Raw genomic sequence first — 27,433 nt, forward strand, 5'->3', positions numbered from 1 at the left:
CACTTGTCTACACACACAAAGAGAAAGAGCGAGAGCACTACCTTGTTAATGGTTTTGTGATTTTTCTTGTGTGTGTGTGTGTAAAACATTGATATATGGTAGTTTCTGACCTCTGGAATGTCGAGTATGAGGAAAGATTGAAAAGATGTAATTTGCAGAGTCTAGTGGAGAGAAGGAAGAGGGGAGATATGATAGAGACCTACAAGTTGGTAAGGGATTGTTATAGGATCAATGGTGGAGAAGTTCTACAGAGAATAGTGGGAGATCAGGGGAGAACCAGAGGTCATCCCTGGAAACTGTATAAAGAGGGTGTGAGTAGGGGAGTGAGAGGCAGGTTTTTTTCGTGCAGAGTTGTGAGTGATTGGAATGCCTTGCCTGAGAGTGTGGTGTCTGCAAGGAGTTTGAATGTGTTTAAGACGCGGTATGATGAGATGTGTGTGAGATAAAAGGACCTCCTAGATGAGTCTTTGACTCCATGAGGTCTTGTTTAATAATAATAATAATAATAATAATATATATGAAAAGACATTTGAAATCTTATTGTGCATGCTGATACAATTTTGTTTAAAGTTACTGTATGATAATTCCACTGTTTTTGCTGCATTCATCACTTTCTAGCCATCTGAATGTACTAACGCTGTCTTTCATGATCATCTTCCTTTTACTTGCCATATAGCAAATGAACTGTCTAGATTTTTTTTTCTTTTTGCACAAAACAGATACTTTAATGTCAAAATGGTGTGAAAGCAAATGTGTGGCACAAGATCAGTTTAAATAATTAAGCTTAATATCATATTCACTTAGGAAAAGAATCTAAATTGAAAAACTATAAATAAGTAAAATCCTCACTCTCGTAATGCAGCTGAAGCATCCGTTAGTCTTCTAGCAGTAGAAAGTAATAAGGCTACTGTTAATTCTGCTACAGCATCTGTTAGTACATCAGGAGTATTTCCAACTTGAATATTTCTATTAATTTAAAATTACATATAAAATATCAGTTCATATACAAGTTATTTGACAATACTAATATTAGCATTAGTATTAGGAAAAAAGGTAATAAGCATTTAAGACATTTTAAGTATTAATTAAACCTAATTAACATTAAGGCTATTTAAGGAATAAGAAAATTTATTAATTTACTAATGACTGGCAGTTAATCATTATCATCATCACTAAATGGGAAACCAGAGAAATTGGGCAAGAAAAAACATGGAGGTACGATCGAATGCATTCACTTATGCTACCGCATCCAGGGCAGCAGATGCACCAGCATTGGAAACCCAGGGTGCTGGCGAGAAGTGGACTATTGGCCAAAGAACTAAATTATCACCAAAATCAGAAATTCACATTGCTACATGAAATGTGAGAACTGGACACCATGTTGGACAAAAGGAAATCATTGCCACGGAAATGTCAAAATGCAAAATCTCAATTGTTGCAGTATCTGAAATGCATCTCACAGGATTTGGGACACTAATCACCAGCCAGCAAAGATCAATGGAATGATGACACTATTCTACTCTGGGGTTGAAAAATGGGAAGCTGGCATTGGCTTTATAGTGGACAAACAGGCTGCTAGGAGCGTATTTGTCTTCAAGCCAGTTTCGGATCATTTGGCTGTTCTCACCATTGACGGCACAATTAAGATTCATATTCTGTCCACCTATGTCCAGCCCAGATGCAGTGAAGGGTGACTTCTACAACCAGCTCCAGCACACACTGGATATGATCCCGCAGACTGAGCTGACCATTCTGGCAGGAGATTTCAATATCCACATTGGTGTACAGACAAGACTAGATGGGAAGGAACACAGGACAGATTTAGTCAGTCATGGAAAGGTCAATGACAATAGACTGCACCTGTTGTCTTTCACTGCATCAAAACAATCTAGTTATGCAGCAGCCACTTTCAATACAATTGCAAACACTAGTTTACACAGTGCAACTCAGCTAGTGAGGATTCAGCCATCCTGGACTACATCTTGATCAGTTCTCGATTCTGATCATTGCTCAAGTTCGTGCAATGAGAGGGTCTGACTGTGGTTCTGACAATGATCTCATTCATGCCAAAGTACAACTGCAGCTACAGTGGGCAAAGCACAAGACCCCCCATCCCCTTACCAGCTAAACCAAACTGGGCATATCTTAGGGATCCAGTGCTCAGGCAGGAATTTCAAATTACCTTATTGAATAGATTTGAAGCACTCAAGTTATTGGATGATGTAGAAGCAGTTATCAGCATCTATCCTGGAGTGAGCCATGTCCACCTATCTGCTGTCGGACATCACCATACATTTCAGATGAGCACCTGGATCTGGTGAATAAATGGAAATGAGTCACGGATATCAACTTCAAATAGTACCAGCAACTGAACAAAGAGGTTAGATAGAATATGAAGGCAGAACGTGAAACCTACTAGAATAGTGTTGCAGCTCATCTGGAAGAAGCAGCATCCAGGCATGAGTACCGGATTCTATATCAGACCCACAGGAGACTGAGCGGTAAAACCAAATCAATATATGACAACATCAAGAAGGCAGATACCAACTTCGTGAGCTCCCCTGTTGAGCACCTTCAGTGGTGGAAAGAATTCTTCCACCAGCTTTATAACCACAACTAACCCCAAGAGACCACCACCTGAACTGTTGACCTACCAGAGAATCCATTATTCAACGGTTAATGAAATGAAGAGTGCAATAAGATCATTGAAGAATAGAAAGGCACCCAGAGTGGATCAAGTCACTGCCTAAACAATCAAATTTGGAGGAGATGTCCTGCTACAGCAGCTCCATGTCCTTCTGACACACATTTGGTGCTCAGAATGTCCCAGCAGTGTGGAAAAAAAAAGCCATCATCGTACCAATCTTGAAGAAAGATGATAGCCAGAGATGCAAGAACTACCATAGCATCAGCCTTCTTTCTATCATTGGCAAGGTATTCATAAAGGTCATATAAGCAAGGCTAGAGAAGTACAAAGTACCATAAACAGACCAGCTGTGAGGAACAAGCAGGGTTTCAGGTCACATTGGGCCTGCACTGATCAAATAATTGCTATTCACCAACTGATGGAGGAAAGAATCAGATGTGAGAAGCAAACTCTGATTGTCTTTATCAACTCCAAGTCTGCATTCAATGTGTTCATCGGTCCACCTTGTGGAAGGCATTAGAAAATGAGCATGTGTCACTAAAGATCATCCAACTGCTCAAAGCATCATACAATGGCTCTACCAGCAGTGTACAGATTTGAAATGAGCTATCTGAGGATTATCTTATCCAAACTGGAGTCTGTCGGGGAGATTTTGTTTCTCCCCTGCTTTTCAACATTGTGATTGACACCATTATGAGAAAAGCTTTCAAAGGAAGACATGGAGCTCAGTACAGAGCAAACAACTTCCTGACTTTATTTTGCTTTCTCTAAATATAATAACTATCAAATTTTTAAGCATACAGCTGGGATGTTTCAATTTGAAATAATTGAGATATTGTAATGGAGGATATTATGAATCCATCCATATTTTATAGCCAAATGTAGAAAAAAAAATTTTAACTTTCGAAAACATTTCAGATAGCTTATGAGACCATAACCTTCTCATAAGTTCTGTAGTAAATTTTTAAAAGAAAATTTTTCTACATTTCTTACATTCAGTTATTTCTACATTTTGCTATAAAATATAAATGAATCTGTAATATTGTCTATTATAGCATCTATACAAGACAAATATAAGCTTTGCAGCTCTATAGTTTAATATCCACCTAGAGATCACTCATGACGAATTTAACTTTCTAACATTAGCTTAGTTAGTGTTGAATGAGCTTTTGTCTTTACTTAAACTTGTTAAATTTTTTGAACTTTGTCAATTTGAAGCCTGGTGTTTCAGGATAATGAAATTTATTCAATGCATTAATAAAATGTGAATATACAGGTTGTGGATAGAATTTATTTTGTTCAAACAGTGCAGCCAAAGCTACTGTGATTTTGGTCTTGTTCTCATAAGCTTGCTGGTAAATTTTCAAAACTTCACTTTCTTTCTACATTTAGCAATAAAATATAGCTGGATCAAACTTGTAGAAGAATTGGAAAAGCACCACGTAGACATAATTGGCATTACTGTAAGAAAGAAGATAAAAACAGGGGAGATCTTACTAAATAATAAGAATAGGATGTAATTTTCAGGCAATAATGATCAAGGAAAGGAAAGAGTAGCGATATCATTCAATACCAAACACTGAGATAAACTTCTTGATTGGAAGGAAGTTTCAAGTAGAATTATGTAGGCAAACTTCAAAATGGGGAGATGGACAATGAAACTTATTCCTGCTTATGATCCCACTGAAGGTTCTTCTAAGAAAGAAGTGGAGCAATTTTTTGAGTCATTAGAACAGGCAGGACATAAAATGGAAAAAGAGATCCTTGTTGTGGATTTGAACAGCATAGTAGGAAATAAATCCCACCAGGCATATAGCAACATTTTGGGAAAATGTGAGAAATGGGCAAAGCTAATAATAATAGCAAATAATTGCTAGACTTCTGCTCAGGATATGGACCAGTCATTACTAACGTTTCAGCATAAAGATGCACACACAAGTTCACATGGAGAGAAAACATAAGAAATAAGAAAAGCCTCATTGACTACATCATTTTGATAATGATATCAACATGCTTGTTCTGGATACACGAGTGTACAATCTGAAACTGGAAGTGACCATTACTTAGTAGTAAGCAGTATAAAATTGGATATCATATTGAAAAGAACAGTATGTAAGAAAGTTTTAAAGAGAATTAAAGTTCAGCAGCTTTTACGGGTAAATTGTAGACTCGACTATACAAACATTACTGAAGAGAAATTGCAACAAACTGAAAACAAGAACCAAAAACCTTGGAGTCTCAGTAGCAAATTCTGAAGAAGACATTAATTGATCTAGCTAGGGAGGTAAGTGGTGAAGTTGTGTGCAAGGATAAAAAAAAATAAGAACACCATGGTGGACATAAGAAGTTAAAGAAGCAGTCCTGGAAAAGAAGAAAGCATACCAAAAGTTTCTAGCAAATAAGTGAGCAGACTACATAAACGAATACAGAGAAAAATGCAAGCGAACTGGGCTAAACTAATGTCATTGGAAGATTTCAATAAGAATATAGAAGGTAAATATATCAGGAAGATGGCAAATCTTCATGAGGCTGTCAAAAAATATTAGAACTGGAGGAAAGAGTACTGTAAAAGGAATCAAAGATGATAAAGGCGACATGAAGATAAGGCTATCCTAGATCAGGGGTCAGCAACTGGTGGGCGGCATGCGGCCCAAACACTGTCTTGTCTGTATACAAGACAGTGTTCAAACCAGTTTTAACTTATGGATCTGAGACCTGGGTCAGAAGTAAAACACTCGACCAAAGACAAGAGACTGCAGATATGAGAGTCCTGAGAAAGATTAGAGGTGTGAACAGATGGCATCAATGGCAATATCATATTAAAAAGGAGGATATTAGGAAAGAACTTGACATTGTCAGCATCCAGGAATGCATTAGCAGAGCTAATCTCAGGTGCTATGGTCACTTAAACAGAATGGGTGAGGAAAGATTAGCAAAACAAGTGTTCTCTGCCAGGTTGGCAGCAAAACGATCCAGAGGAAGACCAAGATATAGGTGGATTGATACTGTACAAAGTGCCTTGGATGACAGAAATATAAGATCTGATAATGTTGGAGTCTTGACAAGTAACAGACTGATTTGGAGGAAAATTGTAGATAGGAAGTTAGTAATGATGTAAATTTTTCATGTAGTACTATCATATCCTGTAGACTGCTTGAGGGTACATGGCAGAAATTTGATAATGATAATTAAAATAAATTTGCAATAAATTATGATATAGGAAAATGAATTTTTCAGCATTTTTGGAGCAGCATGTCTGGTTTTTTCATAAATATTTCCAACTTCTGAAAAAAAACTCTTTCAAAGAATAAGCTGGTAGCTAAAGCTGAAAGAAAATTTTCTGACAAATTGTACTGCAGAATAAGTTTCCTCATTAGCCTTGGGAAAAACTCTTCTATTTGAACAGTCTTGCAAGAAGGAATTGCTTTTACCAATTAGTTCTGTTTACTATGATGCATGTAACAGGAATTTTTCAGCTTCAGGCAGCCGAATACCAAATATTTTTACTGATTCATTCAAATCCAAATATTTGAAAAACACATTGAATCGGCTGAATATCGAAGCAAAACCAAATATTCAGTGCATCCCTAATAAAATTACCCACAGAAAAGCACAAACAAAGGAGAATAAATGCCTATTCCGACGTGACTGGTGTGAGCATTGGGAGGAGGTGGGTCATCTATTAGCTGCGTTGCACCCTTCTGGATAGCATCAAGCATTTTAGAGAGTATCTTGTACGACCACACAAAATATAAGAATACTGAAGTTGAATAACATTCTCACATCTGTCCTTTAGAGAATTCTATTTCAAAGGACAAATGTGTATAGTTTATTAGTTTTAATAAAGAACGCGAGGTAACATCTTGAATGGAAAGGGGAAAAAAAAAGCACAAAGTTTTTCTGGAAGTCAAGGAGGTTATGGATATGGCACATTTTAACAGGAAAGCCCAAAGCTGTAAAGAGATGAATCCCATCTTTCCTGGAGATCTGATATTATCAAAGGTAAAGAGAGATGAAGTGAGATCTTTCTCATGAAAAATAAAACAAGGCTGTGTTTTAGTAGCACCTAAGTCCACAAGGTTGTCCTCATTCGCTCAGAAATGACAAAATAAGTATTTAGGCCATTAGTTATGGAAAATTTTGAAGCTTGAGAAGTTTGGCCAGTAAAAGTTATGTCAAATGAAGAAGAGGAATGGAGTGGTGCATACTCTTCTCTCATTAACAAAACCTATGCACAGGTTTAGTTTGAGAGTAGATTATTTACATATGAAGGAGAGCATGAGCAAATGTGCAAAGTCCAGGGATAGTCTTAGGAGAGTGATCTGAAAAGTTCTCAGCCTAACAATGAAAAAAAAAAAAAATTTATAATTTCAAATTTATTTTTATTTTTCAACATAATCTCCCTTAAGACTAATACATTTATTCCAGCGATGCTCCAGTGCCATTATCACATCCCTGTAGTGGTTCTCAGTAAGATCTGCAAAATACCCTTCTACAGCTGCAATCACCTCTTGATTCAAAGAAAAACGCTGACCAGCGAGTAAGAGTTTCAGTTTTGGGAAGAAACAGGAGTCAGAAGGAGCCAAATCTGGGAAATAGGGCAGATGTTCCAACAATTCATAGTGCAGATCTCTTGATTTTCCCATTGTCAAAACATATTTGTGGCCAGGTACATTGTCCTGATGAAAGATGATTTTTTTCTTCTGCAAACTGGGTCTTTTTATTATTATTATTATTATCCAGGTCTCCATGGAGTCAAAAGACTCACTGTGGGAGGTCCTTCCTAAGGAACACAAAGTCTATCAAGACTAATAAATTTAGTTTAATCCTTTATCCAAGTGTGAGCAAACAAAGTTTGCGCCTGAAAGTATCTTCAGGACTGGGGTAAGGTAGTACAACACCTGGCAACTCGTAGCAAAGGTGGACCAAGGTGGGCCATGGGAGATACTGGGATAGGAGTGATGCTATCTTGCTCCACCTTTGCAACGAGTTTCCCAGTGTTGTACTACCTTACTCCAGTCCTGATACTTTCAGGTGCAAACTTTGTTTGCCCATACTTGGATAAAGGATTAAACTAAATTTATTATAGTCTAACCAAGTGAAAAATAAACTTTCAACATCTATCAAGATTCATCGAGGGGAGGTCTCCCCTAAGAATCACAAAGTCTATCATACCACTCCTTAAATTCATTGACCGTTCTCACTCTCACCACTCCATCAAGCAATGCATTCCATGGTTCATCCACCCTCCATGCAAAGAAACCACTCCTCACGAGAATTTTCTCAAGAATTTTTTCTTCTAGTCTGGTTAAAACATCAGAATAATATTCCCTGGCTACTATTTTACCCTTTTCAAGACAATTAATAAAAAAATGCCTTTAGCATCCCAAAACACTGATGCCATGACCTTTCCTGTTGATGGAATCTACTTTGTCTTCTTTGGCGCTGAATTACTGGCTTCTGTCCACTGTTTGGATTCTGGTATGTAACGATGAACCAAGTCTCATCCATAGTAATAAGTCGACGCACAAAATCAGCTTTATTCTTGTTAAAATGCTCCAAGCACTGTTCAGAAATTTTCATGCTAGTGTGTTTTTGATTTGCTGTGAGCAAGCGTGGCACCCATCTTGCGCAAAGCTTTTTTATTTGCAATTCTTCATGCAAAATATATCATACACATTCTTTTGAAATGGCTATAGTCTCAGCAATTTCACGCACTTTGACTTGCTGGTCATCCAATACCATATTGTGCACTTGATCAATGATTTCTGGTGTTGTTACACTTTTTGGATGTCCTTCGTGTGGATCATCGGCAAGGATGGTATGGCCATTTAAACTCAGCAGTCTATTTCTTAATTGTTGAAAACGAAGGAGAAGAATGCCCATAAATGTTTATGAACTTTGAATGAATTTCTTTTGGTTAAACCTTCTTTTACAAAGAATTTTATAACTGCACGATACTCAATTTTATCCATTTCAAGGGATACAGACAACACTTTTGCTTCAGACAGCTGTATAAAACAAACTACTTGATAGAATGACTTGCAATTTCACATGGATGCTTATGACAGATGTACCAACTTAGAAAAAAAAAATAATTATGCCAATAGTGTTGCCATCTATGGTCAAGGCTGAGAACATTTCAGACCACCCTCGTACACTGATAGTGAAAAGAGGAAGTCATTCGCCATGACAAGTATGATTAACCAAAGAAGAAACTGGTGACCCAAAATGCAAAAGATGGCGATTTAGTAAAGGCTTCTTGGACCAGACCAATTAAATACTCTGAAAATATCAACAGTGATCATGATATTCTCTAACCCTTTCCATAGCTTGTATCCAAAGGTGATGCCTAAATCAAGCTGTGGACTGAGAGTAGAAAAATCCATACTGCAGGTCACTAATTCATTGATGGAGCTCCATACGGTAATGAGACTAGCTGTTGATGAAATTCTCATCAACAGCTTGTCTCAAGTTTTAAGTAGAAGTTTGTGTTTCTTTGATAATGTGAATCCCATCCACAAGAGGTTGCAAACCTAGATTACATTAATACCATGAGTGAGTTAAGGGTTGAAAGCTAGGTAACCTGCAAACACTAGTCTCCAAAATATGAAAAAAATTTCATATATACAGTATGCTAATCTCACACTGGGTGATGAAATATATCAATCATATAAAGAAATTCACTAACAACCATAGCCACAGTGACACTTGGGCATATGATCCATTTGGCTGCAGAACAGGAAGCACTATGCACTTGAATGACAGGCAGTCAACTTGTTACCTTTCTCTGCCTTGATACTGTGAAGTCCCATACACAACTTCGACACCTACCAGATTTAACTGTATTCAATAAATAGTTTTAACAAAACATGTGCACTAGACATATTTACATATTTAAATAATTTTCATGGCTTACACATGTAAGAAAAATTATACCAAATTTTATTCAAAAACTCCAATATATTACATCGAATGTTATGTGGATATCATTGGGGAGACAGACAGCTAACTACATTCAAAATATGAATCACATGAATCACAATAATGAGTCATAAATCATGTATATATTAGCTCGTGTCTTGGTTGCAGCTGAAGTATATGATATTACACTATCAGAGTTCAAAGAAACAATTGTAGAGAGTTGTATAGATAAAAATAATTTAATATAATTATTAAAAACATAATATAATTAAATATAATCACTATTAGTTGTTCATAATATAATTATTATGAACAATTAATAGTGATCGCTTCCTAAAACTTGGATATTGGCATAAAGTCAGATTCATTGAGATTCGGACATTTCACGTTTCAAGGAAAAGACGATCAAATTTGAACTTGCTAGAAGAAGTTTTTGTTCTGCAAAATGCCTTTCTAAAATCCATATAGAAATGCATATAACAGTATATACATTTCTTTCTCCATCAACTGCTCTTGTTAGCTTATTATAAAATGTGACAAGATACTAAAAAAAGACTGCACTTTAACAAATCCATGCAGATCTCCATAAACAATATCATCTTCATATATCCAATCCAACATATATCACTCCTACACATAAGAAATCATCACAAAACTTATAGTAAATGAATGCTATGTGGATGGGGGGGTTCAAGAGAAGAGTAAGCTGTTGATATTCTTTTTGAAGAGCTGGAGATTACAGCCTTTACAAAATGCTTCATGAAGAGCTGTTCTAGAGAATGGAAGTAGATGAAATAGATTAATAGGAGTATTAGGTTTAATGGATTAGCAATTTAGTTGTAAACTAAATCCTTCTGACTGGCCTGGTTAGCTGAGTGGTTAGCGTATCTGCTCTCCAGCCAAAAGGCTGCAGTTTTGAATCCCACTGTGGGCATGGATGTTTGTGATTGTCTGTGAAAATACTAGTGGTGGTAGTGGACAGTAGATGGTGTTGGTGTAGATGATGATTGTAGTTGCAGTTCATTGTAGTTGGTGAATTGAGTGGTAGAGGCAGAGAGTTGTAGAGTAGGTGCCCTCTCTCGATGAGTCATGACTCCCTGGAGGTGTCATGTAATAATAATAATAATAATAACAGATATTGAATAGCTGTTGTTCATGTTATTGTAAGCTTAGCAGAAATGCAAAAAATGATGGATGCCAGTGCTGTTGAACAGTGTCCATGAAATATCTGCAGAAAAGACACAATGCAGAAACTAACTATCTGAGAGGAGAGTGGTCAGTTAGCAAACCTGTTCTTTTCCAGACAGCATCAAGAATTTTATAAGTTGTTAGAATACGAGAACAATATTCCAAGGCTGGGTGGATTTGGGATTTGTACTGAATTAGAAATGAGACAGATGAAAAGTAATGTCTTGAATGAAAGTAATGTATTAAGCAGAGGATGCTATAGAAGTGATATGTTTGTGCCAGGAAAGGCTAGGGGATAAGTGTCAGCCTAAAATGCAAGTTCCATTCTAAAAAACAGACAACATCTACCAATGCATGGAAAAAGCTCTTCTCAGAGAATGCATTGCTACAATAAAATCTGAATTATCCAAAATTGATTTCAACAACTTACTCTACATGTTGAATTGGCATCCATACTTTCCCCCTGAAGAGCTCTGGAACACCACAGACAAATTTGTCCAACAACAAAACTTTATTAATTGCTCTCCTTAAAGAAGAAATTCAATATGCTGTTATGTGAAAGTCCACATGGTTAGCCTAGTGGCCTTGTGCTTCGCAACCATATGCCTGGGGAAGGTGTGTCCTAGGTTCAATTCCCATTGACGATGTGAGGAGCTTAAGGATTGTCCTCAGCCATAGCCAAGTTAGTCGGTCTTGGGCGTGGGCAGCAGGGTTTTTCTTCCAGTTTATCAGAGGTTTTTCATCCCGCAAGCAGGCAAACTGGCCCCGTGAACACACAGGCTACAGTCATAAATATTTACGGCAAGGAAGGCAGCAGGGAAACCACCTTACGTCACTATCTCCCTAGTAATCAGCTGCAATCCTCTCAAAGAGAGGAAGCCACAGGATTAAGATAGGTTATGTGAAAAAGAGCAGCAGGACAAGCACTTACCAACCACAACAAAGTCATATTTAATCGTTCTTCACAGACTTTGAGACCACACAGAATTGAATATATTATCAAAAGGTTTTAATTTTGTCTTAACCCTCTAAAACATCACCAAGGTGGACATTATAGCTAACACAGAAAAGGACTTGGAAGATTATCAAACAACTCAGCAAACCCAATTTGCATTCAAATAGCAGGTATATTGTTATAAGCGAAATGGCCAGCCAGAAATATTTCCAAACTGGAATTTATGGATTTCTTCAGGAATTACTTCCCAACAGCAACATCATAGTTATAAAAGTGAATGAATAAAACATCAGAGTAATTATAGATTGCACAATACATTTATTGTACTAGATGACACTTCTGCTTACTAGACTCATATTTAATATGGCAGTCTGACAACAAGACCAATAATTTGATCACAAATCTCATCAACTGGCCTAATGAAATTAAAAAATGTCTCCCAAACATCAACCGCAAGAATTTGCATAGTTCCCAAAGACAAATGTCCCCATAGAAGAAATTTGAGAACTTCAAAATCTTTTTCCTTTGGATATCATACAACTATTCAACCACTACACAGAAAACATTTTCTTCTTTTTTAGTTTCAAGAAAAAATACTTTGAATAGCAAAAATGCTTGCTATGGGCCCTTCACTTAAAGCCAATTTATTCATGGAATCATTTGATCTACAAAAGTATCATCAAAATATGGCTAGATGATATTTCCATCTGGCCAGGTTCTTTGGAACAAATTCAGTCTACTTGAACAGCCTACACCCTACATAAATTTTACTCTTGAACTTGAAAACAACAGAGCTACCATTTTTTTTTTTTTTACTTATTTCTAAAGAGAGGGAAAAAAGCTTATTTACTTGGTATACAGCAAGCTTACTATCATGGAAGCTTACTAAATCTAACAACTCCTAGCAAAAGGAAACAGATGGAATTGCAAAGGGTTCTAAAATGAAGAAGCAGAAAGGGAAATGGCCCCAGTCCAGCATGGAGAGATCACATCGAGTGAGTGGTATCAGTGGAACTAGCTGTAGATCCAGAAATGAGTTGTTGTGTTTGTATACCAATGCTAGAAGTATAAGAAACAAGGCGGATGAAATGGTTGCACTAATTGCGTCTGTGCACCCAGAGATTGTCGGAATAAGTGAGACATGGTTAGATGAGGATGACATCCTGACAGGAATAGAGATGGAAAGGTATGATGTGTTTCGTGAGGATAGAAGGGGTAAAAAGGGAGGGGGAGTGCTATTGATGATAGAGAAAGAGTTATGTCCATACAAGGTAGAGATGCAAGAGGGAAATGGGGCCAGTGGTTTTGAGGCAGTATGGTGTGAGATAGAGGTGAATAGAATCAAATACTTGGTGGGATGTTGTTATAGACCTGGTAATGTGGATGGTGGTGATAGTGAAATGTATAGTCAAATAAGCCAAGCAAATAAGAAAAGGGTGATTATTATGGGTGATTTTAATTATGGCAATATAGACTGGAATGAAGAGATAGCAACTGGAAGTAAAGAAAATGAGTTTCTTGAGTTTTTGAGGGATAACTACCTCAGACAGTATGTAACAGAGGGCACAAGAGGATTAAGGGTCTTGGATTTGGTCATCTCATCGGAGGATGTAATTATCAATGAGGTATCAAATCATCCACCAATTGGTGAAAGTGACCATGAGGTGATTACTTGGGTGGTTGCCAGCAGTGCAAGGACCCCTGTGAAAAAAGGGTATATGTGGAACTACAAGGGGGGTGATTATGAAGAGCTCAGGAGACAGCTTGCAGGTGTAGCATGGAATGAGGAGTTAGCTGGAAAAGAGATCAATGCAGCTTGGGGGATTTTCAAAAAATATTTAGTGGATGCAATGTCTAAATGTATACCACGGGTGAGAAGGTTAAATAAGTTAGGTGTGAGATGGATGAATAAAGAGATTAAGCATGCAATACAGAGAAAAAGGGCATTGTGGAGGCAGCATAAGAGAAGTGGAAGTAACCAATTTCATGAGTTCTACAAAGACCAGGCAAGGAGAGTGACTTGGTTGGTGAGAGTAGCTAAAGAGAGGTATGAACAGCAGTTAGCTAATGAAGCTAAAAAGAATCCTAGGGAGTTCTTTCGATATGTGGCCAGCAAAAGAAAGAATGATTATGGAAGGATGACATTGATTGGAGGAAATGGTATAAAGACAGCTGTTGCAGAATGTGTGGTGGAGATACTTAATGAGCAGTTCATAAAGATCTTTCAATCTTGTGAATGTGACTTCATGGAGAGATTAAGAGCAGTTGATGATGGGGAGGGGAGACTGACTGTAAGTGAGCAAGAGGTGTTTGGGGAGTTGAGTAAACTAGATGTAAATAAGGCTGTGGGACTTGATAATATATCACCGCGTATTCTGAAGGAATGTGCCAGAGAGTTGACACCTGCCTTGACATATTTTTTTAATACGAGTCTTGCACTTGGTCAAGTCCCTAAAGAGTGGAAGGAGGGCAAGATTGTGCCACTTCATAAAGGAGGTGACCGAACTCAAGCATCAAACTATAGGCCTATCTGTGTGTCAGGTGTTGTGGTTAAGTTGTTGGAGAAGCTTGTGAGAACTAGGATCCAGAGTTGGGTTGACAACAATGGTATAATCTTTGATGGACAGCATGGATTTGCTAAAGGGAGGTCGTGTTTTAGTAATCTACTTACTTATTACAATAAAGTGACTGCTTCCTTGGACAGAGGAGAAGGATACACAGTAATATACTTGGATTTTGCAAAAGCTTTTGATAGAGTACCTCATGATAAGTTGACAGTCAAACTAGAGCAGATGGGGTTGGATATTAGATTAGTGCATTGGATTGGAGACTGGCTATCTGATAGGTATCAACAAGTTGTGTATGGGGGTGCAATATCCAGGAAAAGGAAAGTCACTAGTGGAGTGCCTCAGGGATCTGTTTTAGGGCCATTACTATTTAACTTGTATATTAATGATATTGGCAAAGATTTGGATGGAGATATTCAGTTGTTTGCAGATGATGCAAAGTTGGGACGAACCATAAAGAGTAGTGAAGATGTTGTGGCCTTGCAAGAAGACTTGAATAAATTGAGTGATTGGGCAAGCAAATGGGGATGTGAGTTCAATGTTGCAAAATGTAAGGTTTTAAAATTTGGAAAACAAAGATGGGATGCAGAATTTATGCTTGGTGAGAATATATTGTTGGAAGTAGAGGAAATAAGAGATCTGGGAGTGATAGTGGATAAGGATCTAAAATTTAGGGGACACATCGCCAAAATTGTGAAGACAACACAAAGACTTCTGGGAATGATGAGGAGGACACTGACGTGTAGAAGTAGGGAGATTCTTGTTCCATTGTATAAGGCTTTGATTAGTCCACACATGGACTATTGTGCCCAGATTTGGTCACCTGGTTTTCAGAAGGATGAAGAGATGTTGGAAAGGGTCCAAAGGCGACTGACTAAGGTAGTTTCTGACCTCTGGAATGTCGAGTATGAGGAAAGATTGAAAAGATGTAATTTGCAGAGTCTAGTGGAGAGAAGGAAGAGGGGAGATATGATAGAGACCTACAAGTTGGTAAGGGGTTGTTATAGGATCAATGGTGGAGAAGTTCTACAGAGAATAGTGGGAGATCAGGGGAGAACCAGAGGTCATACCTGGAAACTGTATAAAGAGGGTGTGAGTAGGGGAGTGAGAGGCAGGTTTTTTTCGTGCAGAGTTGTGAACGATTGGAATGCCTTGCCTGAGAGTGTGGTGTCTGCAGGGAGTTTGAATGTGTTTAAGACCCGGTATGATGAGATGTGTGTGAGATAAAAGGACCTCCTAGATGAGTCTTTGACTCCATGAGGTCTTGTTTAATAATAATAATAATAATAATGTATTGCACTCTGGACTTCAGGTTAGGTCTGGAGAAAGTATTACTCATTGAAAGTTTGGAAAAGTAGAGTAAAGAAAATTAGAGATTTTTGGATGGTGGATGTAGATGTGCATATCTGTGCACACCCTTGAGGAGAGTAATTAGGAGAATGATCAAAAAATGCTGAATATGGCTCCTCAGGTACCAAAATTGAATTAGATAAACAGTACAAGGGACAAGTCTCGTTGTGGGCTCAAGCATATAGTTCGATTAGCATCAGTAAATTGCGGTATATGCTTGTTCCCATGTGGTTAAATACTGGCACTACAATTCATTAAGGGGGGACAAGTTTTGGCATTTGTTTTTGTTTAGCTTGTCCAAAAGCTATAGGCATTAGTAAGACTATTGATCAAGGATGAATATGAAGAGTGATAGAATTTAAAGGGTATAATATTTTCAGGAAGAATAGATGACACAGAATGGGAGGGAAGGGTATTGTTGCTAATGATAGCAGAATAATTGAAGCTAGAAACAGTAAGTTCAGCAGGAAGGTAGATGTGAAAGGCAGGTCATTTGAAAGGCTATTTGGTATGAGATAAAGATCATCAGGACAAAATATATAAGTTGGTTGCTACTGTAGGCTGGGGTGTTGGCAGTACATGGCAGAATGGGGAAGCCATGCATCACCTAATTAGCACATGTGCACAGACAAGCATAATTATTATGAGGATTCAGCTACAGAGAGAGAAAGAGAGACATAGATTAAAAGCAGCGATAGTCATTCAAAGAGAAGAAAATGGAATTTATACAATTACAAAGAGATAGTGTAATTGTGAGGATTCAGAGTTTGAGAGTGCTGTATCTGTGATAACATCAGAGAACTTGTCAATAACCAAGGCCATTGCTCTTGATTGGTGAGAGTAATGATACAGTCTTGACCCAAGAGGTTCCTGTACATGTGAAATTATCATTTAAGAAGAGATATAATATGTGGATTGCAGAGCAGGTGATTATGATAAGCTGAGGTGGCAGCACATAAAAATCTGAAAGGGTAAGATATTAGAAATGTGCTGCTAACAACATTGGAGATGGCCAAGTGGTATTTGGAGGAAGTGTCCCACTTTTACCCATAATCAGGAGGATAAATAAGGTATTGTTGGATCAATGAGTAGCATCATTAAGCAGGAGCTGCAAAAAATAAAGATAAATAAAAAAAAGAAAGAAAGAAAGATAATGTAGAGGACATATAAAGAGAAAATGTGATTAGCAAACTTGATCAGTAGAAAGCACAGATAAGTGTGATAAGGAGAGAAAAATCAAGTTGTCAAAGGAAATCCCAGAGAGCTCTTTTGCAGCATGGTATTAAAAGGAAGAATGACTATGGAAGGATAACTTTAATAAGTATTGATGTTGATGGTAGAAAGGTAACAGAAACAGATGAAATAGTTGAGTTACTGAGTGATCACTTTGCAAGGGAAAACCATTGAGAGATATTGCATACAGATTTACAAGGGCCAGTGTGAGAATAGATGAGTTGGAGGTGCATAGGATGCTACAGAACCATTAATGCAAATTGTGAAAGTAGCCTTGCTTAGTAATCTACTCACTTTTTATAATCAAGTGATGCTGCATGGAAGGAAATGAATACATTATGATCTGCCCCGACGGAATTTTTTGTCGTAAGGTTTGGTGTTGGGATCACTGCTGTTTAATTTATACATAAATAGGAAATAACCTGAAAGGAAATATTCAGTTGTTTTCTGATGATACAAAATTAGGTAGAGTAATAGTTAATCAAGGTGATTAACTATGGAGAGCTTACAGGATGATTTAAATAGACTGTTGATATTGACAAAAAATAATGGCTGTCAATTTAATGTGGAGAAATGTAAAGTTATTCATTTTGGAATAAATAGATTATGAGCTGTGTATTATCACATCGATGGCACTGTACTCCAGGAAATAGATTAAGCTAGAGATTTAGGGGTGGTGGTAGACAAAGTTTTAAAGTTTAGAGAACATATTGCTAAGTTAGCCCATAAGATTACTTGCCTATTGAAGAACACATTAACAAGTAGAGATAAGGAAATCATTATTTCTCTTTATAAGGCCTTGATATGTCCACATCTCCTGGGTTTCTTGGGCATGAGGAAGTGGTGGAGAAGATTCAGAGGCAAGTGACCAAGATGGTCAGTTGTTTGTGGAATGTTCCCTATGAAGATAGATTGAGGGTGTTTAAATTGCAGAAGTTGGTTGATAGGAGAAAAAGAGGGGGAGAAGGGGTATGATAGATTTAAGTTGCTTAAAGGGTTTTATAAGATTGATGCAGGGGAAATGTTTCAGCAGTTGGCTGGAGGGACCAGAACAAGGAGGGTCGTTTCTGGAAGTTGAATAAAGGTGTGGTTAGTAGGGGTGTGAGGACTATATTCTTTGCTTGGAGAGTTGTGAATGAGTGGAATGAATTGCCAGTCAGTTGTGAGTGCTTTATCTGTTAATGGGTTCAAGGAAAGGTATGATAGATTGTGTGGATAGTTTGGGGTCTCCCACGATGAGTCTTTGAACTCCATGGAAGTGCCCGTACAATAATAATAATAATAATAATAAAAGATAAGATAATTAAAACACTAAGGGATGGAGCATCCATCTCTAGCAATGCAGAAAAAGGAATCAAGAACTCTGATACTTCAGCCACTCTATCCCAAAATACATTTCAAATCCCTCTCCAGGCAACAACAACAAAAAATAAACAATATTACTAACTATTATAATAATGGAATTAACTCATGTAAATTATTCTTTATTCGTAGAATTTTCAGGCATCATCAGTACAGGTACAAGCTATTTAAACAATAACTGTTATATTCACAAAGCACCACCTAAGTAGCTAAGGTTAAATTTCCTAAATTTATTTAATTATTATTATTATTGAATAATATATGCACGTAAACACAAGAAAGATATTTAATTAACCAAATATTTCGGTCTGGAAATAGCAGACCATCTTCAGTGGCACTACAAGAACAGTTTAAAAAAAAAAAAAAAATACAAAGTGGAATACTAACAATAGATCATTTAAAAATAGAACAAGCCGTGTGATGTTATATCACTAAGTATTAAAGGGAATATTTTTAAGCAGAGACATGATTGAAATAAAGATATTAATTAATAATATTAAATAACATAAAATTAATATGAATTAATGAGTTATCCTGATTAGACTTTCCCAGATTTTTGATACAGATATAGAGTCATTCTGATTCAGGTTAGAACGATGGAGTAAAGCCTCTACACTTTCTTTGAATAAACGTTTAAATTTATAACGGGATCTATGTAAGAGGCGATTTTTTGACCAAAGGATGTTATGGTTAGTTTCAATCCCGTGCTGAGCCAATCCAGAATTTTCAGATTTGTTGTGATGAATGGAGGATTGATGTTCTTGGATTCTTTTTTCAAGAGAACGTCCAGTTTGTCCAAAATAGGAGAGATCACAGTTGCAGGGAATTTGATAAACTCCAGGAAGAGACATAGTTGAACGTTTGTCTTTAGGAGAAGGAAAATGGGAAGATAATTTGTTAATACATAGCTGTTAACTCATATTTCTTCAGAATTCTTGCGATAGGTTCTGAAATCCCAGAGATGTAAGGAATTGGAACTTGACGTGTTGAATCTTTGTTGTTTTGTGGTGGATTATAAGAATCGAAAAGATGTTGAGTACTCTTTTCGGAAAAGCCATTGAGTTTCATCTGTTGTTGGAGTAGAAAGTTATTTCTGTAGAAAATTAGAAGTAGAACAATTAGTTTTGGCTCTTCTGATAAGATATTTTACGATTCCTGGTTTTTGACAAGGATGATGGGCTGATTCTTTAAGAATATAACAACCTGTGAACGTTGGTTTCCTGTAACCCGTAGCTGTAAGAGTATTTAAAGGTGACTGGATGAGGAGAATGTCTAAAAAAGAAAACTGGTTGTTTTCTTCCATTTCCATAGTAAACTTTATACGATGATGTAAGGAATTGATACTGTTTAAAAAGGAAGGTAAGGAGTCTTTATTGTGCGGCCATACAAAAAAGATGTCATCTATATATCTTACACAAAAGGATGGTTGATGGAAAATAGATGAGAAGAGGACTTTTTCTAGATGTTCTAAATAAAAGTTGGCTAAAGCAGGAGAGAGAGGACTTCCCATGGCCATTCCTTCTACTTGGCTGTAAAATTTGTTTTGACATAAGAAATTATTATTATTATTATTATTATTATTTGACACCTCCAGGGAGTCCAAAGACTCATCGAGGGAGAGTGTGCCAACAGCATCGAACGATTGGTCCCCTTCCAACTACTAACCACGCTCAAACTTACTTAACTGAGCCATTAGTAGCAGAGGCTCTACCAATCGACCAACCTTTGCCAGCAAAAAAAATTCTCTGCCGAAACCCGGGAAATATCCAGAGATTCCTTACATCTCCGGGATTTCAGAACCTATCGCAAGAATTCTGAAGAAATATGAGTTAACAGCTACCTATTCACCTATTAACAAATTATCTTCCAATTTTCCTTCTCCTAAAGACAAATGCTCAACTATATCTCTTCCTGGAGTTTATCAAATTCCCTGCAACTGTGATCTCTCCTGTTTTGGACAAACTGGACGTTCTCTTGAAAAAAGAATCCAAGAACACCAATCCTCCATTCATCACAACAAACTTGAAAAATATGGATTGGCTCAGCACGGGATTGAAACTAACCACAACATCCTTTGGTCAAAAATTCACCTCTTACATAGATCCTGTTATAAATTTGAACGTTTATTCAAAGAAAGTGTAGAGGCCTTACTCCATCGTCCTGAATCGGAATGACTGTATATCTATATCAAAAATCTGGGAAAGTCTAATCAGGATACTCATTAATTCATATTAATTTTATGTTATTTAATATTATTAATTAATATCTTTATTTCAACCATGTCTCTGCTTAAAAATATTCCCTTTAATACTTAGTGATATAACATCACACGGCTTGTTCTATTTTTAAATGATCTATTGTTAGTATTCCACTTTGTATTTTTTTTTTTTTTTAAACTGTTCTTGTAGTGCCACTGAAGATGGTCTGCTATTTCCAGACCGAAATATTTGGTTAATTAAATATCTTTCTTGTGTTTACGTGCATATATTATTCAGTCTTTATGTCACAAGTATCCTTAAAACATCATATTATTATTATTATTTATTTATTTATTTTTATTTATTTTTAATTATTTAGTTATTTAATTATTAAATAATAATTTTTTAATTATTCAATTATAATAATTAAAAAATTTTTTAAATAAATATATATATATGTGTATACAATTATATGTTAGGAAAGATTTGCTGCTTTATAAAGTACTATCTCCCACAAGGGGGAAAGACGCAGACCATTGGATCTGTTTAGGTTAGGGGAGTGAAGCAAAAAAAAAAAAAATTCAATTACAATAATTAAATTTTTTTAAAAAATATATTATAATTGAATAATTAAATAATTATTATTTAATAATTAAATAATTAAATTTAAATAATTAAAAAAAATAAAATAAATAAATAATAATAATAATAATTAAATAAATTTAGGAAATTTAACCTTAGCTACTTAGGTGGCACTTTGTTGAATATAACATTTATTGTTTAAATAGCCTTGTACCTGTACTGATGATGCCTGTGATACTCAGGTGAAAATTCTGCGAATAAAGAATAATTTACATGAGTTAATTCCGTTATTATAATAGTTAGTAATATGTCTACTCACGGTATTTCCTTACTGAAACTTAAAATAAACAATACAGTAACATTTCCTTACATCAAACATGTAACAGACAAAGCTGACTTTTTCACACCAGCTATGCCAATCCCTACCCTCAGTGATTGGCATAGCTGGTGTGAACCATATTATTATCATTATTATTATTATTATTATTAAACAAGACCTCATGGAGTCAAAGACTCATCTAGGAGGTCCTTTTATCTCACACACATCTCATCATACCGGGTCTTAAACACATTCAAACTCCTTGCAGACACCACACTCTCAGGCAAGGCATTCCAATCATTCACAACTCTGCACGAAAAAAACCTGCCTCTCACTCCCCTACTCACACCCTCTTTATACAGTTTCCAGGTATGACCTCTGGTTCTCCCCTGATCTCCCACTATTCTCTGTAGAACTTCTCCACCATTGATCCTATAACAACCCCTTACCAACTTGTAGGTCTCTATCATATCTCCCCTCTTCCTTCTCTCCACTAGACTCTGCAAATTACATCTTTTCAATCTTTCCTCATACTCGACATTCCAGAGGTCAGAAACTACCTTAGTCAGTCGCCTTTGGACCCTTTCCAACATCTCTTCATCCTTCTGAAAACCAGGTGACCAAATCTGGGCACAATAGTCCATGTGTGGCCTAATCAAAGCCTTATACAATGGAACAAGAATCTCCCTACTTCTACACGTCAGTGTCCTCCTCATCATTCCCAGAAGTCTTTGTGTTGTCTTCACAATTTTGGCAATGTGCCCCTAAATTTTAGATCCTTATCCACTATCACTCCCCGATCTCTTATTTCCTCTACTTCCAACAATATATTCTCACCAAGCATAAATTCTGCATCCCATCTTTGTTTTCCAAATTTTAAAACCTTACATTTTGCAACATTGAACTCACATCCCCATTTGCTTGCCCAATCACTCAATTTATTCAAGTCTTCTTGCAAGGCCACAACATCTTCACTACTCTTTATGGTTCGTCCCAACTTTGCATCACCTGCAAACAACTGAATATCTCCATCCAAATCTTTGCCAATATCATTAATATACAAGTTAAATAGTAATGGCCCTAAAACAGATCCCTGAGGCACTCCACTAGTGACTTTCCTTTTCCTGGATATTGCACCCCCATACACAACTTGTTGATACCTATCAGATAGCCAGTCTCCAATCCAATGCACTAATCTAATATCCAACCCCATCTGCTCTAGTTTGACTGTCAACTTATCATGAGGTACTCTATCAAAAGCTTTTGCAAAATCCAAATATATTATTGTGTATCCTTCTCCTCTGTCCAAGGAAGCAGTCACCTTATTGTAATAAGTAAGTAGATTACTAAAACACGACCTCCCTTTAGCAAATCCATGCTGTCCATCAAAGATTATACCATTGTTGTCAACCCAACTCTGGATCCTAGTTCTCACAAGCTTCTCCAACAACTTAACCACAACACCTGACACACAGATAGGCCTATAGTTTGATGCTTGAGTTCGATCACCTCCTTTATGAAGTGGAACAATCTTGCCCTCCTTCCACTCTTTAGGGACTTGACCAAGTGCAAGACTCGTATTAAAAAAATATGTCAAGGCAGGTGTCAACTCTCTGGCACATTCCTTCAGAATACGCGGTGATATATTATCAAGTCCCACAGCCTTATTTACATCTAATTTACTCAACTCCCCAAACACCTCTTCCTCACTTACAGTCAGTCTCTCCTCCCCATCATCAACTGCTCTTAATCTCTCCATGAAGTCACATTCACAAGATTGAAAGATCTTTATGAACTGCTCATTAAGTATCTCCACCACACATTCTGCAACAGCTGTCTTTATACCATTTCCTCCAATCAATGTCATCCTTCCATAATCATTCTTTCTTTTGCTGGCTACATATCGAAAGAACTCCCTAGGATTCTTTTTAGCTTCATTAGCTAACTGCTGTTCATACCTCTCTTTAGCTACTCTCACCAACCAAGTCACTCTCCTTGCCTGGTCTTTGTAGAACTCATGAAATTGGTTACTTCCACTTCTCTTATGCTGCCTCCACAATGCCCTTTTTCTCTGTATTGCATGCTTAATCTCTTTATTCATCCATCTCACACCTAACTTATTTAACCTTCTCACCCGTAGTATACATTTAGACATTGCATCCGCTAAATATTTTTTGAAAATCCCCCAAGCTGCATTGATCTCTTTTCCAGCTAACTCCTCATTCCATGCTACACCTGCAAGCAGTCTCCTGAGCTCTTCATAATCACCCCCCTTGTAGTTCCACATATACCCTTTTTTCACAGGGGTCCTTGCACTGCTGGCAACCACCCAAGTAATCACCTCATGGTCACTTTCACCAACTGGTGGATGATTTGATACCTCATTGATAATTACATCCTCCGATGAGATGACCAAATCCAAGACCCTTAATCCTCTTGTGCCCTCTGTTACATACTGTCTGAGGCAGTTATCCCTCAAAAACTCAAGAAACTCATTTTCTTTACTTCCAGTTGCTATCTCTTCATTCCAGTCTATATTGCCATAATTAAAATCACCCATAATGATCACCCTTTTCTTATTTGCTTGGCTTATTTGACTATACATTTCACTATCACCACCATCCACATTACCAGGTCTATAACAACATCCCACCAAGTATTTGATTCTATTCACCTCTATCTCACACCATACTGCCTCAAAACCACTGGCCCCATTTCCCTCTTGCATCTCTACCTTGTATGGACATAACTCTTTCTCTATCATCAATAGCACTCCCCCTCCCTTTTTACCCCTTCTATCCTCACGAAACACATCATACCTTTCCATCTCTATTCCTGTCAGGATGTCATCCTCATCTAACCATGTCTCACTTATTCCGACAATCTCTGGGTGCACAGACGCAATTAGTGCAACCATTTCATCCGCCTTGTTTCTTATACTTCTAGCATTGGTATACAAACACAACAACTCATTTCTGGATCTACAGCTAGTTCCACTGATACCACTCACTCGATGTGATCTCTCCATGCTGGACTGGGGCCATTTCCCTTTCTGCTTCTTCATTTTAGAACCCTTTGCAATTCCATCTGTTTCCTTTTGATCCCTGATCATCCCATTACTTTCCTGCCTACACATTCTTTCACCTCCTCTTGGAGCATCCACCTTTCTCACGCTGTGTATCCCTGTCCACCCTGAGCCTCGCCGTTTCCCTGCTCCTCTTGCACACCCATTCTCTCATTTTCTATACTCATACCACTCACTTCCACATTCATTTCCACTCCTTCAATCTCTCCTGTCTTACTCTCCTGCTCTTCCACATCACTCCCCTCTCGATCTGATTCATTCTCTCTATTCACTTCTCTACCTTCCAGCAGCAGTCTCTCCAAGCGACTCACACCATAACCACTCAAATGCAGTCCATCGCTCCCATACAGCTCACTTCTTCCCTCAAACTCATTCCACACATTAACAAACTCTACTCCCATCTCCTCACACATTTCAGCCAGAATATCATTCATAATCCTTGCTCTCCGCCTCATTTCACCACAATCATACCTAGGCAACACACTGACCACCCTTCCTGTCACACTATTCTCCTTTATCTTTCCAAGCAGTCTCCTGACATTCATTTTGACATGCTCTTTGTTCTCTCTCAAATCATTCGTACCAATTAATACAATTAACTCTTTTGCTCGTTCCCGCCTCATATTCAATGCCTCAATGACTCTACTCATTTTACTGCCTGGAAAACATACCTTGTGCATTTTATCCTCTAGCACACCTTTAATAATGGAGTCGCCATACAACGCCACTCGCTCATCTTTTGTTATCTCTTTCATGCCATCATGATTTATTTTAATAGTTTTGACCTGAATTCTCTTAATTTCATTCCGCATCCATTTCATTTCTTGCTTCATCCAATCCAATTCACCTTCTGAACCTCGCGACACATTCACTCTATCATTAAATCTTTCTAACTTTCTAACTCTCGACCCCCCCCTCTTCTCACTTTCCCTCTCATTCATCCTTCTTTGTTTCCGTACTTTCGGTCCAACATACGTCCAACTTTCACTATCATTCTTCTCACTCTCACATATCTTTCTTTGTTTCCGTACTTTCGGACTAACATGCGTCCAACTTTCGCTATCATTCTTCTCACTTTTACTGTCATTCATCTTTCTTTGGTTCAGTACTTTCGTTCCAACATGCGTCCAACTTTCGCCATCAGTCATTCTTTTTTCGCTATCATTCATTCTTTCGATTTTTTTTACTTGCGATTTCTGCACCACGCCATTTCTACTTTCATTCGTTCTCTCAATTTCGTTTCTTTCCACCTTACTTTCGTCCCTTTTAACATCCGTTACGGTTGTCAAATCGCTCTTTTTCTTTTTTCCTGATTTTTTAACATTTTTTCGCCTGTCTTTCCCGCCATCCTTCTCTTTCAAACGTGCACTCGCGACACTATCGGTACTAGCACTTTCTGTCATCAACTTCATATTCGCATTCATCAATTCCTCGTTCAGGTCACATTTCGCACACACCCTTCTTCCATCCGCACTAAACATCCACAAATCATTTATGTAGTCGAAGGAATACATATAACAGACCTCACACTTAACGAACCGACTGAAATCCAAATTAAAATCATGGAATGACAATGCCGCCGCCATTTTTTTTTTTTTTTTTTTTCTCTGCAGGTTACTAGGTCTAATATTAACGTTTTCGTATTTAGTTTAAGCAAGAAAAAAACCCCACACTAATAATATCGGTAGCGTACAACGTTTACAGCCGCTCTTACTTAAACAATTACGCATATATACTTAATTATTCCTAGTAAAACTTATCTGAATCAGGAGCTCTTCAAAACACGTTTGTAGCGCTTGACCCACTAGCGCCCCCTGTAAGAGAAAACTGTAAGAGTATGTAAGAGAAAACTAGATTTCTCTTACATATGGGAAGCTATTATTTAAAACATTATATTATGTCTAACATGCATGTCTCTATTAAATGTTTCTATTTTTTTTTTTTTTTGTTATCAATTACCGTATTTGCCAGCATATAAGATGCACCCCCTTTTTTGTACACATTTTTTAGGAAAAAAACTTTATCACTGAATATTATAATGAATTTACAGTATTTGAAATATAAAGTAATAAGTAGGTCTACTTTCAACAAATACGTAATCTAACTAGGAAAGAGTACCCACCTTTTAATCATCAAAACCCAGATATTCATCTCCAGAGCTAAATGAAGAGACACTTGAAACCTCTTCTAAATCAGAATCTGAGTCCACATACAACAAATTGTCCTCTGTACCATCCAGTGCATTACTAATTCCACACTTCTTAAATGATTTAACCACTGTCTCAGTTTTCACAGCATCCCATGAAGCTTTGACCCACTCACAAACTTGCGAAATGCTAGGCCTCTTCCTTCTTCCTGATGGCATAACCTCAAAATCTGAAGACTGCATCCAGCTGTTCCACTTCTCCTTCATAAATCCCTTAAATGGTTTATTAATACAGACATCTAAAGGTTGAAGCTGACTAGTTAAGACCTCCTGGAATTACAGCTAACCGAGTTTTCAATTCCCTGAGTTTATTTGTAACATTGTCTGTTCTGTGAGAATGAAACTGATCCCATACTAGCATGGCAGGCTTCTTCAACAGTCCACTAGGGCGCCTAGACCAAATTTTATCTATCCATAACTTCATTCCTCCTCCTCCATCCATCCAGCCTTTTGCATGAACATGCACAAACACTCCTTTAAGCAGTTTTTCTTTGGGTAGCGTCTTCCTTTTAAAAATCAATAGTGGTGGCAATTTTGTCATCAGCACAGCAGGATAAAACAACCGTGTAGTGAGTTTTTCGTGCCCCAAAGTTTTATTAGTAACACTTTTAGTGCCCTTGGAATCTACAGTTTTATTTGAGGGCACATCAAAAGTCAGCGGAACCTTGTCCATGTTTCCTATTTGCGCAAGTTCAAACATTTCTCATTTCCTTGCATTAATGACGAATCGATGAAATTCAATCATTTTTTCTTCATATTCAGCTGGAATCTTTTGTGATATTTTTGTTTTAGTCCGCATACATAGCTGGTTTCTCTT

General features: G+C 37.2%; 1 protein-coding gene across 1 annotated transcript in view; it reads right to left on the reverse strand.

Moving 5' to 3' along the window:
• Nucleotides 1–27,433, reverse strand: part of LOC150096293 (glyoxylate reductase/hydroxypyruvate reductase-like) — a 198,138-nt gene that overhangs the window by 71,450 nt on the left and 99,255 nt on the right. Inside the window, exon 5 of the mRNA XM_090409117.1 lies at nt 850–966. Coding sequence (XP_090265243.1) covers nt 850–966 — 117 coding nt within the window. The remainder of the gene's footprint in view (nt 1–849; nt 967–27,433) is intronic.

The sequence above is a fragment of the Typopeltis vanoorti genome, chromosome 19 (genome assembly GCF_054136105.1).
Source record: "Typopeltis vanoorti isolate ZY-2024b chromosome 19, IOZ_Tvanoo_1.0, whole genome shotgun sequence".
Lineage (NCBI taxonomy): Eukaryota > Metazoa > Arthropoda > Arachnida > Uropygi > Thelyphonidae > Typopeltis > Typopeltis vanoorti.